This window comes from Ambystoma mexicanum, chromosome 8 (assembly GCF_040938575.1).
Source record: "Ambystoma mexicanum isolate Mex_15411 chromosome 8, UKY_AmexF1_1, whole genome shotgun sequence".
NCBI lineage: Eukaryota > Metazoa > Chordata > Amphibia > Caudata > Ambystomatidae > Ambystoma > Ambystoma mexicanum.
This window is the reverse complement of record NC_090929.1, coordinates 235,368,808-235,385,311: the sequence shown is the minus strand read 5'-3', so window position 1 is coordinate 235,385,311 and position 16,504 is coordinate 235,368,808. Positions and strand designations below refer to the sequence as shown.

General features: G+C 39.9%; 1 protein-coding gene across 2 annotated transcripts in view; it reads left to right on the top strand.

Annotated features, from left to right (window-relative positions):
• The window catches only part of LHX6 (LIM homeobox 6), a 562,516-nt gene extending 547,696 nt beyond the window's left edge, over positions 1-14,820 (top strand). For both annotated transcript variants that reach the window (XM_069609654.1, XM_069609653.1), the window contains exons 8-9: positions 1,047-1,150; positions 4,366-14,820. In XM_069609654.1, the coding sequence (XP_069465755.1) occupies positions 1,047-1,150; positions 4,366-4,386 (125 nt within the window). In that variant the 3' untranslated portion in view covers positions 4,387-14,820. The remainder of the gene's footprint in view (positions 1-1,046; positions 1,151-4,365) is intronic.
• Positions 14,821-16,504: the final 1,684 nt, after the last annotated feature.

Here is a 16,504-nt window from a genome sequence, read left to right as displayed (position 1 = left end):
TGCCAACAGCTCATAACATTCCACAATCTGGCACCATGAAAACACGGCCCCCTCGCCATGCTGCAACTCCTCTGACACCAACGTCCTGGCATCCCATTCCCCTCTGGATCCTCTGGGCTATTCCTGCTGCCACCTCTTGTTCCCTGGCTTCCACGATCCATTCAGCAACCCCAGCTTGCTCGTTCACTCTGGCAAAACTCCACCTTTTATACCGTAATGGAGGTTCAATTGGAGTTGCCCCTTCCTCATCCCAGTACATGTTGGAAATGGGGAGGAGGAGACAGGACAAAACAGAAATTGATAGTTAGAAGCAGAATCATTATAGGATGATTGTCAGTGGAGAGAGGGGAATTACCTGTCCCTGTTTTTGTACAATGGGGGTGATTCCCCTTTTGTTAGGTTACTCCCTACCCATGGTGCCCTGATAAGTACTGGTCTTGACAGCACCCCTTATGGTCTGAAACGGGGAAGACAAATAGGTGCTGAGGAGAAAGCCATGCTTTAGTCTCACCTGACCCTCCTCACTGCCTGCTTCTGATATTTCTGCCTACCTTTTGGCTCAGGGACAATGGGACCTTCATATCCCATGAAGGCTTCAGGGATTTCTTCCTCCATGCCTATCGTCCAGTTGGGATACCGCTTCTCACCCGGGGTTTTCCCATGAGTGCAACCCCAGACTCCCCTACCTAGGTGATCCTCCCTCGCTTGTCCACCCCCACAGTTGGGATCCAACAGCGATGTCTCTCCCTTGGTCACCTCAATAGAGGATTCTCAGGGTCTGCATGGGGGAAAACCCTCAGGTTTCTCACACCATGTAATCAGCAAAGTCACAGTCAAACCTGGGGCCTCTTTTTCATAAAAGGCCAGATATTCCTTTATACAGAAATTGCAAAATTATTGAATTTGAGTATTTCAGTATTTTAATAAAACTGCTTATTTAAACATTTGATTTGACTAATGTTGTCACACGTTCTTCTGATAAAATATATTTGTAATTGAATGGAATGTGCTTGAACTGTTTGACATCTATTTTGTCTCATGCACAGGTCAGGTACAGTGTGGGCAGGTCCACTGCAGGCTTCCATACACAGCTCCGCCCATGCACATCAAACCGGACATAGATGGACCACTTTCTGGAAGGGGAGAAAAGGTAGGTCTGATATTTATAGCCTTAAATGCCTCATAAATAGCACACATTTATCAGAACTTTATTAAAGGTTTTTCTTTTGCATGTAGTTTATATCAAATTTTTTTCTGAGTTCTTATATGGTTTTTACTACAGTTCAGGGACCTTTGCTTTCATCTCTGAACCAAACAATGTTACACACCTGCGTATCTCTCGACTTACTTTGCTATATCCTGTGCAATTGCCTGCAACCACTGAAATATTACCACTTTATGCATCTCCTTCATTGATTTTATAACAAAAAGTCCAATCTAGGGGGAGCGAACTAATAAATATTAGGAATTGAGGAAATAACATATAGGTGTCCGATAATAGGAAAGTGAGTGAAGGACGGAACTCAAGAAAGGAGTCAGCTCCCCACCCCATGATATGGAAGAGCGAAATGAAGATCTCCTCCTCCATGACAGAAACTGGTAAACTTGTCACCAAAGAGCCAACAGTTTTCTGACTCAGCTGAAGATTGTTATCATTTCTTCTCTGAACATTGTGACCGGTCTACTGGAATTTTCCACTTGTTTCCACTTGTTTCTTTGTGGCTGATTTTGACTCTGCCAACTCTTTCACATCAATATCTTAACCAAGCAGAGCTTGGCAAATGCCATAGCCTACTTGACCTTTGATCCATATTCTTCTGACCCTCTAAAATAATCAAAGACATATCTACCATGAGTTCCTTTTAAAGGCTCTTTAAGATGATCGGAAATACCTTTGAACAAAATGTCTTCTGAATCATTGGGTCCACTCTATCATGCGAATAGAAAGGTCCCATTCCCCCTCGGTGTTCTATAGAACCATCTTATGTTAATTTCGCTGATACATTATTTGGGGAGAGTGGGAATAATCCAATTCTATGTATTTCGTATACAGTTCTAATGATCCCCTTGTACATTTATCACCATGTTTGGTCCTAAAGGGGGATTCATGTCTTGTTTTAAACTTCCTTCTTCATATCAACTGAAGTAATGTCAGAACTGGCAATATACAATTTAGCTCCACTTTAGCTCCTATCCCCGTTCTTCCGTTGTACATGGCATCATGGAAAACAGTGCTGTCCAGGTATAAGAGTGGTCATCTTTGTTCCCTCCCTCAGTTTTGTCCATGAAAGTCTTTATGTCCAGGGTCTTTGTACTTGTAATAGGGACACATAAGGACAGGAAATCAGTTTTCCACTGTCATAAGTGGACAGCCTTAATTGTGTTCCACATAATTTGACTACAGTTTGTCCATGATCACTGGACATTGATGATTTTTCATTTTGTTCATCTTTATTTTCAAGGATAATTATTATGTGGCTGAGTGCTACATTTTGGAAGGGAAATTTGTATTTCTGTTAACAATAAAATTCCAGTTACTGGTTTTCAGAATCCTTGAAAGGATCTCCAACTCTGAAACCCCACCCATCTAAATGTAAATTAATTTCAGCCCAACCCCAATGATTCCTCTTCTGCCTAGAAATCCAGCTAGTCTAAATAATGTTCTAGCACCGTTAATGTGACATGTGAACTGGGTGCAAAAATTGTATACGATGCAGATCAGAGCGGAGGAACTGGATCTTGTGCTCCCCCAGGGCTGAGCCTATTTCCATGTCCTCTATACCTTTAAAAATTGCAGTGAGTTATGTGTCCAGTCCCTCATCAATAAATCAATTCCTAACATAGTTCATTGTGCACCTATATATATGTATTTCCGTGCAATACTGTTGAGATGACGTCACAATGTTGCGGCACACAATCTGTTTCCTTAATGGGACCATGGTAATGGTTAGACCCTGGTGACAAGTCAACGGCAAGCTTGTGAGAGGATGGGTAGTCCCGGGGATCCTCCCCCACATCACCCCTGTGTCCTGCATCATATAACAGGTGCTGCTACGCCGCATCCTTGCACATCCCATCCCCCATAACTACAGCAAGGCAGGGCCCTTTGTAACACTCTCCAAGATATTGTTAAAGAATCCTGTTATGAAAGGGTAAAACAAATGAAATTCAATGATCTGAGTGGTGAGTTTTACATCATGACATCTTTACACAACGGTATACTTGAATCACTGTGGATTGGTCCAAGGCCTTTTAGTTCTGGTGCACTGAAAACCATGAATAAGTAAACTGGCATGGGAGTATACAACGTTTACACTTGCTGTTTGTCATATTTGAAAACATTAACTGAAATATTTTGTATTTGTTTCTATTGTTTTTTTTATATTTATAAATGTTGGCCTCGTGCAATACTCAAAATAACACTGAATAAATCATGCAGACGAGCACACAAGCAACACATATGAAGTAATAGGCTGGTATTGCAGACAGTGTGCATTTTCATGTACCTGTGCAGGAGCAGAAACTGTCCAAGTACAAAAATGCTTTGAAAAAATGCGTATTTGCAACAAGGTAACCTTTAAACTGGGCAAATGCTGGTGAAAAAGTGCACTTGCAGTGGTGAACAAAAATGCTCTAATATGACCAATAGAGTCCAAAGGAAAATGCATGAACGCAAACTATTTAAAGTTCATGTGTGTGAGTATTTTTGAGCTAATTGAGGGAGGATGTGAAGGAGGTTTGATGGTTTACTGGATCTTTCAGACCAAAGGGATGCCAGGACATTCGGGTCAGGTCCCTACGTTGGTGTTTGGTGTACCAGCTGAAATTGTTTGAAGAGGAAGATTTTTTTGTTATTTCTCGAAAGGGTTAATTATTGGAACACGTTTTGGTTTACAGGATGAGGGTGTTCTAGACACTTAGGATGAAGTTGAATGTGTGATTTGTTTTCTATTTTGATCATGGATGTTTCCAGATTGGAAAGTGCTGCCAATTTGTTGAGCAGGCACCACTCAACATGGCTTGTTTGACTGCTAGAAAGGTGGTGTGCCTGGTCTTCATGGGCTTACAGATAATGTAAGTTGTTTTTAAGAGGCCTGAAACAGATGGCCCAATGCAGTCAGGTGAGTGTGAGGCTGATTCTGACAATTTTGGGGGACCCGACGAAGAGGCGGGCAGCTTCACAATCCACTCTGGGAGGTCTCTGAAAAGGGTTGCACAGCTGTCCTTAAGTGAAATTACTTTTTTGCCTTCATGTACACATTTATGAGCTTCTTAGACACTATACATTTGTTTCCTTGCAAATATACTTTAATAAAATGATTTGCAGTAAGAATGTAATTGATCAATTTCTATTTGTTTTTGTAGGTGATCCTGTTTCAGTACTAACACCACCACCTGTTCTTCATGAAGCTATGGTAATACCACCCACTTTGCAATGCCAAGGTGTCCGAGAGTGCATAAGACACTGATACGACACCCCGGAAAAGACAATTTCCAAACAAGCTTCAAGAGCAGAGCAAGGCGATAATGACATTACTAGTTTTATCCTTGTTTACTATGAACTTTCAGGTTAACAATGAATGTCAAACAATGTATCATACGCGGGACAAAAGGCAACAAGCCCACATATTTATGGACTGGATCCCCAGAAAGAAATTGAAACAGAACAAGACTATATTTATCAATGTGGAAGAAAACCTACGAAGTCGCAAGCAGCTGACCATATCCTGTAAAAATACACATTTCATATACCCTCGATTTGGTGGTATTTTCTACTTGCCTACATTAGTGCAAAATAATCTCACACACTCAGGTGTCCTTTGATGTTCCTGCGCCATCTGCTTGGCTACTTTTTCAGCCACTTATAGCTTCTCTTTGGCTACTCGTACTGTGCAATTTTGCGTCGTAGGCTCTTGGATGCCCGACCAAATTCCCGACAAACATTTCAGTGGCAAAATAGCTTTGTGTTTTGTGATAAATGTGCTGATTGTGACGAAATCTTTTATAATGAAGAATACCGACAGAACACAAGAATATGTAACCTTAAGTAGGTTACTTTGACTACAATCGATCTTAAAAAGCCTGTTCGTCTTTCATATTTAGCTGTTTTATACTATCTGCATCCTCTGTGGCGACATGTTGATTCGGACATTGATGACTGAAAGAATTTTTGAAATGTATCCCACAGTATACACGCTCTGTAAATGATCTCCTTCACTAGATACCTGGATCTTCCCAAGTTCATATGACAGATCTATTTGAGATCATTGTCAATCATAAGATCTAAAAGACAAAATATCACATAAAAAAAAAATAGAGGGTGAGTATGACGAGTAGAAGGGGGATCACCGGGGTCTCCCCGTGAGTTGGGGTCCTTTACAATTTAATAGACAGGAAGGGGTACATACATAAATGCCATTCCAGGATAATTAGATGCAATCTTTTTATAATGTATTTCAGTTAAGATGTTTTGGTATTTTGATATTTTCTATTTTATCGTATGTCACCAACTATTTTGACACAACAAACATTCTTCCTTTTTTTAGCAAACACATTGCTGATCACTGGCTGCTGTAGAGGACTGGGAGAAAAGTACACTTCTTACCCTGTGGCAATTGTCTAACTACCTAAGGGTGTCTTTGCACCCAAATTTGAACAATGCAACATAGTATATACGGGGAGGGCGTGTGATGTGGGGTCACGTCTGGATGGTGGTTGCGTGTGTATTTATACACATGCGTGTCTCTGAGTCTACAGGTATGATGCATGAGTGAGTGGCACTGCCGGGCAGTTGCTTGGTGCTATTTATCAGCAGGCTGAAAGGGCTTAGCAATGGAACTGTTTGCGATTCAAACAAGAATATATGAGCGTATAAATGTGTCAACAGGTTTTCTTTGTGTATCTACATCTGTTGTGTGTACACAAATATAAATATGCCCATTCACATACACACACATTCATTAAGCACATGAAATGAAAACAGTTGTTCTGTGGACCTATCAGTGCCCAAATTGAAGGAATTAAATACATGATGTTGATGGTATGCGCACCACGTGCAGAGCAAATCCAGTATGAGAAGCAGCTTATAATTGGCACATTTCAGATAACCGTGAATTATGATCAACCTCACTCGTTACATCACTCTTGGACATTCATGTGCAGTGTGTCCTTGAAGGACATTCACTGACAGGCCCTTGCACCATCCATGAACGACCAGTTATTTCCTGGTTTAAATAACATCGTTTAGTAATTACTAATTACATTAAAATAATGTGATCAACTATCCGTATGTGATGACCATCTCAAATGAAGAATTAGCATCTCATTACTCATCTCTTGTTAAATACAGAACATCCCTCCACAAGCTAGTGAGCAGTATCCTTTGGTCCGACCAGCACATGGCATTCCCACTCTGTGGTGTCCTGCTCCTTTGACCCCCTTTTGTGTATACCAGCCCCAATGGCCTGACTATAGCTCCCCGAAGCTGCCCCTATGGAGCATATAGCATTTTCCAAATACCAAATAAATAGAGAAAGTGACATCAAATATTTCCTCATGTCTGCTCCAAAAAACAAAGTAATGCTTCTACTTGCACACATTGTCACGTACCTGCATGGACAAGGGCGGCAGATCTCGCCTCGCGTGCCTGGCCCTGCCCTTATTCTGTGCTCGACCTGATCCTCAGAATGAATCTGCTCATGCTTTAGCATTTTGCAATGAAAAATTCACTTGTATGATTCTTCCCAAGCACAGAATGCACAGAAGTTGTTTTCTCCACTTGCCGGTGTCCTGCAAACACATAAATGGAGAAAACTGTTTCATGAATCTTCCCCTCAATGTTTACTCTTCTAAGTGAGTATAGAAAGGAGGGGACATCAGAAATGCACTATCAGCTGCCAGGAAAAGGGCCAGCATAAGCACAAATGACCAAATACCAGGCAAGTCTCTCTGTACGGCATTCAGGAACTTGATCATCACAGCCAAAACCATATAATAAATGCCGTCAATTAGTGAAGCGGTCAATAAACACTGAAGCTCTCAACAAGACTATTAATCAGTGGATGAATCACCTACCCATACTCCCATGCTGAAGTCCACAGGGACATAAAACTAGATCAATCACTTATTTCACTGACAAAATTGATAAGAGCAGTGACAACTTCAGCCATGTTATCGACATCCCCAAATTGACGGATTTCAAGACCATAAAGCCGGAAGACCTAACTACCAACCTTGGTAAAGAACATGCCTCCGCTTACATAAATATTCTCTGTGTCTCCATTGACAAAACCATTCCTCTTCTCCTCCACACTATCAATGTGTTCCTTAAACAAGGTATCTTCCCCCAGTGCTCTGAAGGTAGGCCAGATCCTACTACTACTAAAGATAGCCACATTCGACTCAGAGGACCTGTCAAATTACTGCCCCATCTCATCACTGTCTTTCTTTGACAAGAGCAGTGACAAACTAATTCTCTTATGCAGCTGCCAATCTACTTTGTTAGATAAATGGTGGACGCAGGGTGCAACTATCCAGGCCAATATGATGTACTGCACATCCAGGGAAAAAGGGAGCACTGGTATTCGATCCTACTCAACCTCTCCACCACATTGGACACAGTCAACCAGAAAGCCCTGCCTCTTGCGTCGGTATTGAGGGACCTGTACTACACTGGTTCACCTCCTAAAGTCTACAACATAGGCCATCTTGTCAGGATCGGTACAAATTAGGACTTGCTTGTTTTGCATTATAAAACACATAGGGCCTCATTACAACCCAGGCGTTAAGGGGTTAACGGCATCGTAAAAGGTGTCGGCGCCGTTAAACCCTTAACGCCTGATTACGAGGTCCCTTTGCGGGTTGCACTTTAACGCATGCTTTTAGCAGGCGTTAAAAAACCAACCCGCAAAGGGACCTAGGAGCTAATTACGGCACCGTAATTTACGGTGCCGTAATTAGCGCCTTCCCCATTCCCATTGAGCCCTATAGGCCAAAAATGGGAATGGGGAAGGGGCCATGGTGAATGGGGAATTACCGCCCCACCAACCTTGGATTGGGGCGGTAAATCTGCCATTCACCATGGCGGACCCCGGCATGGACCATGGTGCTAATAGCACCATGGTTTAGCGCCGGGGTCGTAATGAGGCCCATAAACAAATTAAATAGATGTCGCCATCGCCATGTCGCTTATGGCATACCTGAATGCTCCGTACTGTCACCCATCGACAACCTTTACTTGTAACCCTTATCTTCACCCATTACCTAACTGACATTGAATCCCGCCAATATTCAGATGACAGTTCTTGCAAAAGGTCTGCAGTGTCAAGACATCCACTGATTGATGCATTGCTTCTCCCTCATTTATGCATGCGTGCCCAGGGCCTACTTAAAACTAACCCAAAGCCTGTCAAAGTGCAAACAAGTCTAGTATTGGCGAGCAGAGATGAAACCCACTGGGGTCACCACAGTGATGTCTCAATCAAGATATAAACAAATAGGAAGCAGAGGGCATGGTACCAACTCTCGTAGCCCACTGCAACCCGTTACATATGTGAATGTAGGTTTCTTGTGGAGAACTTAATGCTGCCACTTGGATTCTTCCAGGTGCTCTATGAGAAGATGGAAAAGGGAAGGGAGACTTAATGACACAACTTGTTAATTTTTACTCTGTAATGTAAACAATGAATTTTGAAGCAGACATTTCTCTTGAACCGATATGAAGAATAATACTTTTAGTTCCATTCCCAAATAAGCCAATCCTAGTATGCACCTTTCTTGTTGATTTTAACTTCACTAGAAACCATAATAATTACTACATACCATAATGCATGTTTTAAAAACTTTTCTTTGAAAGCCTACACTTTTGATAATGCACTTTTAGTCATAAATGACCAATTACTTATACATATGCATGCATATGTCTATGTATATGTGGGGGTAGGTGAGTAGTTGGGTGGGGGTCAGGAGGCTGATATGATGCAGGTGTGGGCTATGAGGGAAATGTGGGGACCCCCCATTAAAGAAAACACTGATTGAATTTAAAGAAGTGCGTGAAAAAACGTAGTGCGTGACAAAACGTCGAGCCCTCCATACCTCACTTTCAGTTCATAGAACAATGGCCAGACTTATTTTCCATTTTCCTATTAGACTCACTAAGATAATTCAAAAATGTTTAAGCTCCTCCAAAAATTGGCATTTTTTTACAATTAGCACTTCTTCAAAGCATGGTTATGTAATAAAATAAAAGTGCACACATGTGCTTATAACATCCAATTAACGTTATAATAAAGTACATTTACTGTCTAAAACACTAAAACACCAATAGACAGAGAACAAATTATACTCAATAAATGACTTCCAGAAACCAACACAACAGTAACAGAAGACATTAGGCTTATAATTATACATTTCCTTAGACAAAAAAAAGATATTTTATCAAATTCACATCCAACTATATGAAGTTCCTTGTCAATTGATTTGATTACAATTGAAGAACCTGCCTTACTAGAGAATATTTAGATTGTTGCTATTCTTAAGGAAATTAGAGGCAACATTTAAAGGGCACTGCAACTTGTTTGTTAGAAATTTGAAAGTCCTTGAACAATATCAAAACGTCGCAATGGGTCAGGGTGCCCACCTCCTCTGCCCAATGTCAACGCAAAGTAATTTTTAAAATGCAAGTAAATATTGAGATGCATCCATGAACAATTCTGAAATAATGAGATGTAGTCATGTGTGCTCAGGAATTCTTATTGGGCTGCCCTCAACATTGCAGCATGTAATGTTTTGTGCATGTGGGCCACTGAAGGAAAGTACTGAGAACTTAGGATGTTTTAAATTCAATCTACCCAACTCTCGATTATCATACATGCTTTTCAAATTCAGGCATGCAGCGTTACACATGTTTCTAGCCTCTCTAAAAGGAACAAGCTGTCATTTTCACAGATGAGCTTGTGTTTTTTTCCTAACCAAGCCGAAAGATTATTTTATTACCAGTCTATTGCTTTTGAAGATGACACTTAAAATTACATAATAAGTCAATCTAAACTCATCCCAAAAAATATACATCCTCATTTGGTGCTGATGTTACCTTTCTTTTAAACATGGGCTTTGTTGAAGAATCTTGAAGTTAAAACAACATGCATTTTCATATATATATATACTGCAGCAATGGTAAAATGTGTTACATACCTAAATGTTGCATTGGGATATGGGTGTCTCTTTTCCTTCATTAAGCTGGATGGTGTTATAGTTTTTGTTTTCTTATAACATCATTCATTGAATTCTAAAACAATATGGAATAGCTCAAACAAATATGATTAATTTAACCAGAGCTTGGACATTTGCAATTTGCAAGCAGCAGAAAACACACACTTCTTCCTGACCATAGGCCTGGAACAGCACATAAGACATTTAGCAAGGTAAAAGAAACTTAAATTCTGCACTCTAATGCACCATTGACTGCTCTCCTCCACCTATTAGGCCAACTTGTATGGGCCATGATGCATGTTGCCCATTACATTACTTATTCAACTATCATTTTGATTCTCTGCCATTTGTCTCGGTCTGGAATATGCAGTTACATGTGAAAGAGAGATCAGTAGGCCAGGGGGATGGTCGTTTTCCCGATAGGCCTGTCTGGATCTCTACTAATATTACGCAACACCTTTTAAACTAGGATTTATTGAATTGCATATTTCTGTACTATTTTTGAGTTTACTAGGCTTTAATTTAGCAGACACCGGAAGATAATTGAAGGAAAATGATCATGTGTTAAACGAATTTTATGAGCTGAAACGTTATTTTAAATCAACATTCTACAATGCTGGTGCTTAAATTGTTAATGTTGCTTAATAGCATGGGCCTGGCAGAGAGGATTACACACTGGTGGATATGAGAAATGGAGAACCTTTTGCTGCTACTATCCAATGAACAATGCCAACTATGTGCTTTTTGGTGCAATTTGGTGTTAATTAATTTCCTGAATTTTACGTGGTCCACCTCCAGCCTCACCTAGGGTGGCAGGTTTTCCAGAAGTTAGATCACTATCCCTGTAGTGTACGACAGACTGGCTTATCCTTGTTGAGGTTAGGATAATGCATACACGTCAAGAGGTACATTTATAAGAATTTAAATAATAATGCCATCTGCCTTCATTTTTATCCCCCATATGCAGCTTCATTGATTACTTTGATGATGGTCAGTGATCATATGTTGCAGGAACCTAATCATGAATCTGACTGATATGCACCTGTGCAGAAAGATAAATGACACACTACACTGCAATGCATCTTATTTAGTACTTTAAAGAGTAGGTATTTCTGAGGATCAAATGATAGGCGGTCCAAGGATTGTGCAAATTGAGGCTTAGGAAATCAATATTTCTACACCAAAAAGCTGTTTTCCTGGAGGAATTACATTACTAAACCGCTTTGCTGAAACAGGACAGTGGTAGCAAACTTAAAAATAATTCAAGTTCACAAAATAATTGAAGCTCCCCCCAACAAAGATGTTTTTTTAAAGGACCAGAAATGCCTAAACTAAAATTTGGGAAACCTACTTCATCCTCATTTATTTTGGCCCTGCTCCCACACTTCAAGCTTGTTCTCTGAAGATGTGAACACATGTCTGACCAAGAAGCCCCATTTCTATTCAGTAACAAGAGAAGGGATGACATGGAAAATCCAAAAGATGGCTGAAATGCTACCCTGCTATCACAGTCAAATGAAGTTTTAATTTAGCTCAAAGACCTCCTGGATGGGAGTCTGAAAGTGTGAGGGCTCAACAAAATATATTGAAATGAAACTGATATTAATTCTCCTTATACAGATTTTAACAAACGGATTCATGTGACTTAAACTAGATTTAACATTCACTTCTGGGCAGTATTATGGTACATTGCACATGCATAAATGACTTTTGTTAATGAGCAAAAAAAACAATCACAAAAGCAAATACACTGCAAATGCATTTGGGATTGTGCATGCGCACCTGCCATTTGCGTATGTCCAAACTGCATCTGCACATGTGCAAAGTACTGTATTCCCGTCCCAGATGTTCTTTAAGAAGCAAGCCACATAAATAAACATATGTTATCAGAATATGGAACTACAATCATTTTAAGCCTTTCCAGAAACAACATAGCACGTATCTCTTGGTTTGGCACAACCCGTTAAACAAATGTAGTTATATACCATAGTAGTTCAGAAAGCTGTGAATGTGTTACATACTTGGGGTCTCTTTCTGACAACTTTGCACCAGTTGAAGTGCGCTTCTGAACTGTATTAGCACTAGAGCAACAACAACAAAAAGTCCCTACTAAAACAAAATAATATTTTTTCAATGCATTTTAGTACCAGGGCAAGGTTTGCACTAGTACGAATACCATTCCTTTTTAGCACTAGGGCAAAATTGCTCTACTGCAAAAATGCATTGATAGAATATATGGGCAATTTTGGGGTGCCTAGATTTAAAAAAAAAAAAAACATCATGCCACCGACGTACCAGTAGGGTGATAATTTGATAATGGCTAGCTTAAGTATACTTCAGTAGTGGGAAAAGGGGATTTGGGGGGAGGGGATTCCAGTCATCCCCCCGGATATAAACTGTGTGAATTTGGCTATGACTGTAAGCATGTACACAACGAATTAGCTTTGCTCTGATTGCTATTTCAGCCCTTGCTATAAAACCATTTGCCAAGCTATGTGGCAAAATCTGTTAAAGCATGTGGCTGTTAACTGAAAGGTTGAGGGTTTGAGCCCACCCACAACCTCGGGAGGATAGCTCACGGGAAAAGTGCTCGCCTTGGAAGCAAGACGGCACGGAGCAACACATGTTCGATCCTCGGGTCCGCGCTTAGAAACCTCTGGGTATTAAGCACGTTATAAACTAACATACCATATCACCTCATGGAGGGCAGAGATATGGCTTGCTTGTTAATGTAGAATTACTGAACAGTTATCATTTGTATTAGGTTTTTAACTGTTGAATTGTTGGTAAATGAGAATTGTTCATCCGGATGTGACAATTTCTTTTTTATTTTTTTTATTTGTGCAGTTCCTGGATTTTTGTATCGGATGTGACAATTTCTACTTTTCTTGCAGTCATTGATTCAGCCATTGGTCACCTCCCTTTCCACAAATCCAGGTTTTGAAATAAAAATAAATCTCCGGACAGGCAGTTATAGGGCTCACTTCCAGCACACTCCCGGCAAAACCTGGAGATCTGGACACACGAGGCAATTTTTGCCCTAATGCCAGTGCCCTGCCAAACTGGGCTTGCATCGGTCCAAAGTTTTTGGAAAGAGGTCCCTGACATGCTCTACGCCCCGAGTCGTTTATCAAGGCTGTGACAACTTTGTATGGTCAATCAGCCTTTAAAAAGCACTTGGGGTGCTAAACATGGCAGTTGTTCTTTTGATGTAACTTAAGAACCTCTCAAAATTGATCCGAAAAAGGTTGTATCTGCATACTCGGAACTTCATCAAATAAAGAAAGTGTGATTTATAATTACATTGTGAACATTGAAGCCTTTGCTCAGATGAATAATGCATGATCACGGAGCAATACACTTGGAAGACTTAAGACACATGGATTTGAAAAGAGCACAAAGTCTGGGGTGTTCTAGCTTTTTAATAGATTGAAAAAAGCTTTTCAGAAGCAACAAGTCACATATATTGTGCATTTAGAGCAGTAGAGCTTTACATTTTTTTCAACCAAAATACAACGTTGTAGGGAATGTGTTCATACATTTGGAAATTATAACTGAGGTGAACAGGAAGGATGACACATGACCTATTGTTTTCAAATATTGCATACAATATAGTGTCAGCAAAGTCAAATTAGATGTCATATCGATATAGAGCTGTGTGTCTGTGTGTGTGTGTAGAGACATACATATCTGTGTGTCTGTACACATTGGTATAGGCGTGTTTACACAGATATGTATGTTTGTGTGTGAATACATGCATGTGGGCTTAGACAGGGGGGGGGTGTGTTCGAGTTTAGGGAAATGTGCACACTACACAAAATCACACCTGTTTCTCTCTTAAATGTGGGAGAATCACTAATGTATTCTCTTAAACATGTTTTGATTTCAAACTACTTTTTCGGCACTTGCAGGTTTTACATTTTACAACTTTCAAACACAATAGACAACTCATTTCTATTCACTATTGGCTACATTCCATGGAATCGTCCCATCTCCGAACAATAATTACATTCTCATATATTCGGAGCATGGCGCAGAAGAAAGCATGTCACCACATTGTATACATGATACATTTTTTAAATGAACTTCTCGTTTGTTTCATTATTAAATATGTGGACTATGAAAAGGAGTGTATTTAAAATCTAAGACTCACCTCAACATGTCTGTTGATTGTAGCACTTGCAGGAGGTTACAACAAGAAAAAGGTCTCGTACACTTTATATTTCACTCTTTGGATTGCATAACATTATAATAGCAATGCTCTAATTCAGATTACAGGTGCAATCCGTGGCTTCAGCATCACTCTAACTAAAATGTAAATATTTTCTTGTAGCATGTCACAGTCACAAATGTCTTGGTTAAAACAGCTTTTGAAAGAAAGAACAGCAATGGATAATATTTATTTAAAAATGCTAAGCACTTTTAAAAAAAAATGTCATTTTTGTTATATACTTTCAATGTTGTGCATTGTAAATGTCCTATACGTGTAACAAATAAAATTAATACAGGTAGAAGTGCTGGCACTTACATCAATAAACTGATGTAATTTAATATACCTTTTTATGCATGTTTCTGATTGACTCATCAAACAATACAATGTTTATTACCACCCTTTCTTATGCATGCTTTCCTTCTTAAATTAAAATGCAGATATCTTTGCACTGGTCACAGTAAGTATGCACGAGAGGATGGAACCATTTGCTAAATCTTTCTTATTAGGTGGAGTGCAATCTTTAAACCCCAGAAAGTAATACTTAATAATATAGCATACTGGTAGTAACACTCATTTGCCCATTGTCTTTTTAAACCAATCCAATTGCTTTACATTATATGCAAGGAACACAAACATACATTCCAAAATCAATTGATAACATATTCTTGTTTATTTCAAACTTTAAGCACTTCTTTTCTTGCTTAAGAAATTACCCACAGTTACTATTGACAAGGTGATAACTTCACAACACCAAGGTTGGAGCATCAGATGTATGTAGAAGAATATCTTCCAACATCCTGCAAAAAAAAAACAAATTAAACAAAGATGGAGCTAATTTAATTTAATTCCTTGTTGATACCAACAGTAGAGTTTCAGGCTGATCAGATTTCAGGATCCCCCAAAGTATTCCAGCAGCCACCATTTAACAGACCAGACCATGACTGACCTCAGACAAACCTCGAGTAATCACCTTCGAATCAGCCCTTTTGTGGTCCATCTGACCACTGTCAGTCTTGCGAGTCTCTATTTTATGCCTGTCCCAAAGGGCCCATCAGATTAATAGAAAACACAGGTATTACACATATAGTTCAATAATGAAAATTCATTCAATTAGGAAACACAAAATAAAGACTTCCTTCTGATTCATTGCTCCAGCCTTTTCCCGTACAATGTAAATACTTCCAACAATACTAAATGATGGTCAGGATGGGTGAAAACCTGAAAATAAGCAAAGAGAAACTCAATTCCACAGGACCTGGTCTCTGATCCAAATCCTACCTCTACGCTTCATACCCATTGCTCACACAAAACCAAATCTGTAGAGTCCAATGCACTGTGCCCAATGTTTATTTTTAAGGACAAATGGTCGGTAGTTCATATCTAAGAGCAAACCAAATCCTTTTGACCTTATGTCCTGGGTCCAATCTCTAATCTAAACGATTAGGGGCACACAGAATACCCCTAAAGTCAGAAAACCCATCAGACAAAGTCAAATAGCCCCTGAGTCCTGCTTACCATCGGTCTTCAAGGTTGGTTTGCCACCTCTTGAGTTCACTAAGAGTTTAGCTGCACCCTGGAAACCCACGTTGAAGCCACATTCACTTGTGGAAGTCCGTGGGCAATCCAGGTCAGTTGTTAAAAACCTCTGCAGGCCTCCAACTCTCTCCTGGGGTGCAACTTTATCACTGTATATTAGGAAGCGGGCTTTAAATTCTAAACGCCCTCTAGGCTCTTCTGGAGCTGCCTCAGCCATACTTTTCTTTTGGGCAAACTATTTCAGGCCTTTATACATTTGATGAATGGGTCCTCTTTAAGTCCACTTTCTCCACACTCTGTACACATTCACTTAGCCTCTCTCTCTTATGAGAGGTGCAGTGTCCTTGCCTCTTGCCAAGATCTGAAATGTAATCTCCTTTGAATGGTGAAGTACTCCTCAACACTACAGTTCCTTTATGGGGCTTCATCCTCTGTTTCCCCAGAAGGTTGTAGGATATAGTAGTCTTCAGGTGATTAGACATCTCCTAGAATCTGTAAGTGATTTCAGTCCGACACACAACCAAGTCAAAGCTCAGCATGTAGTGC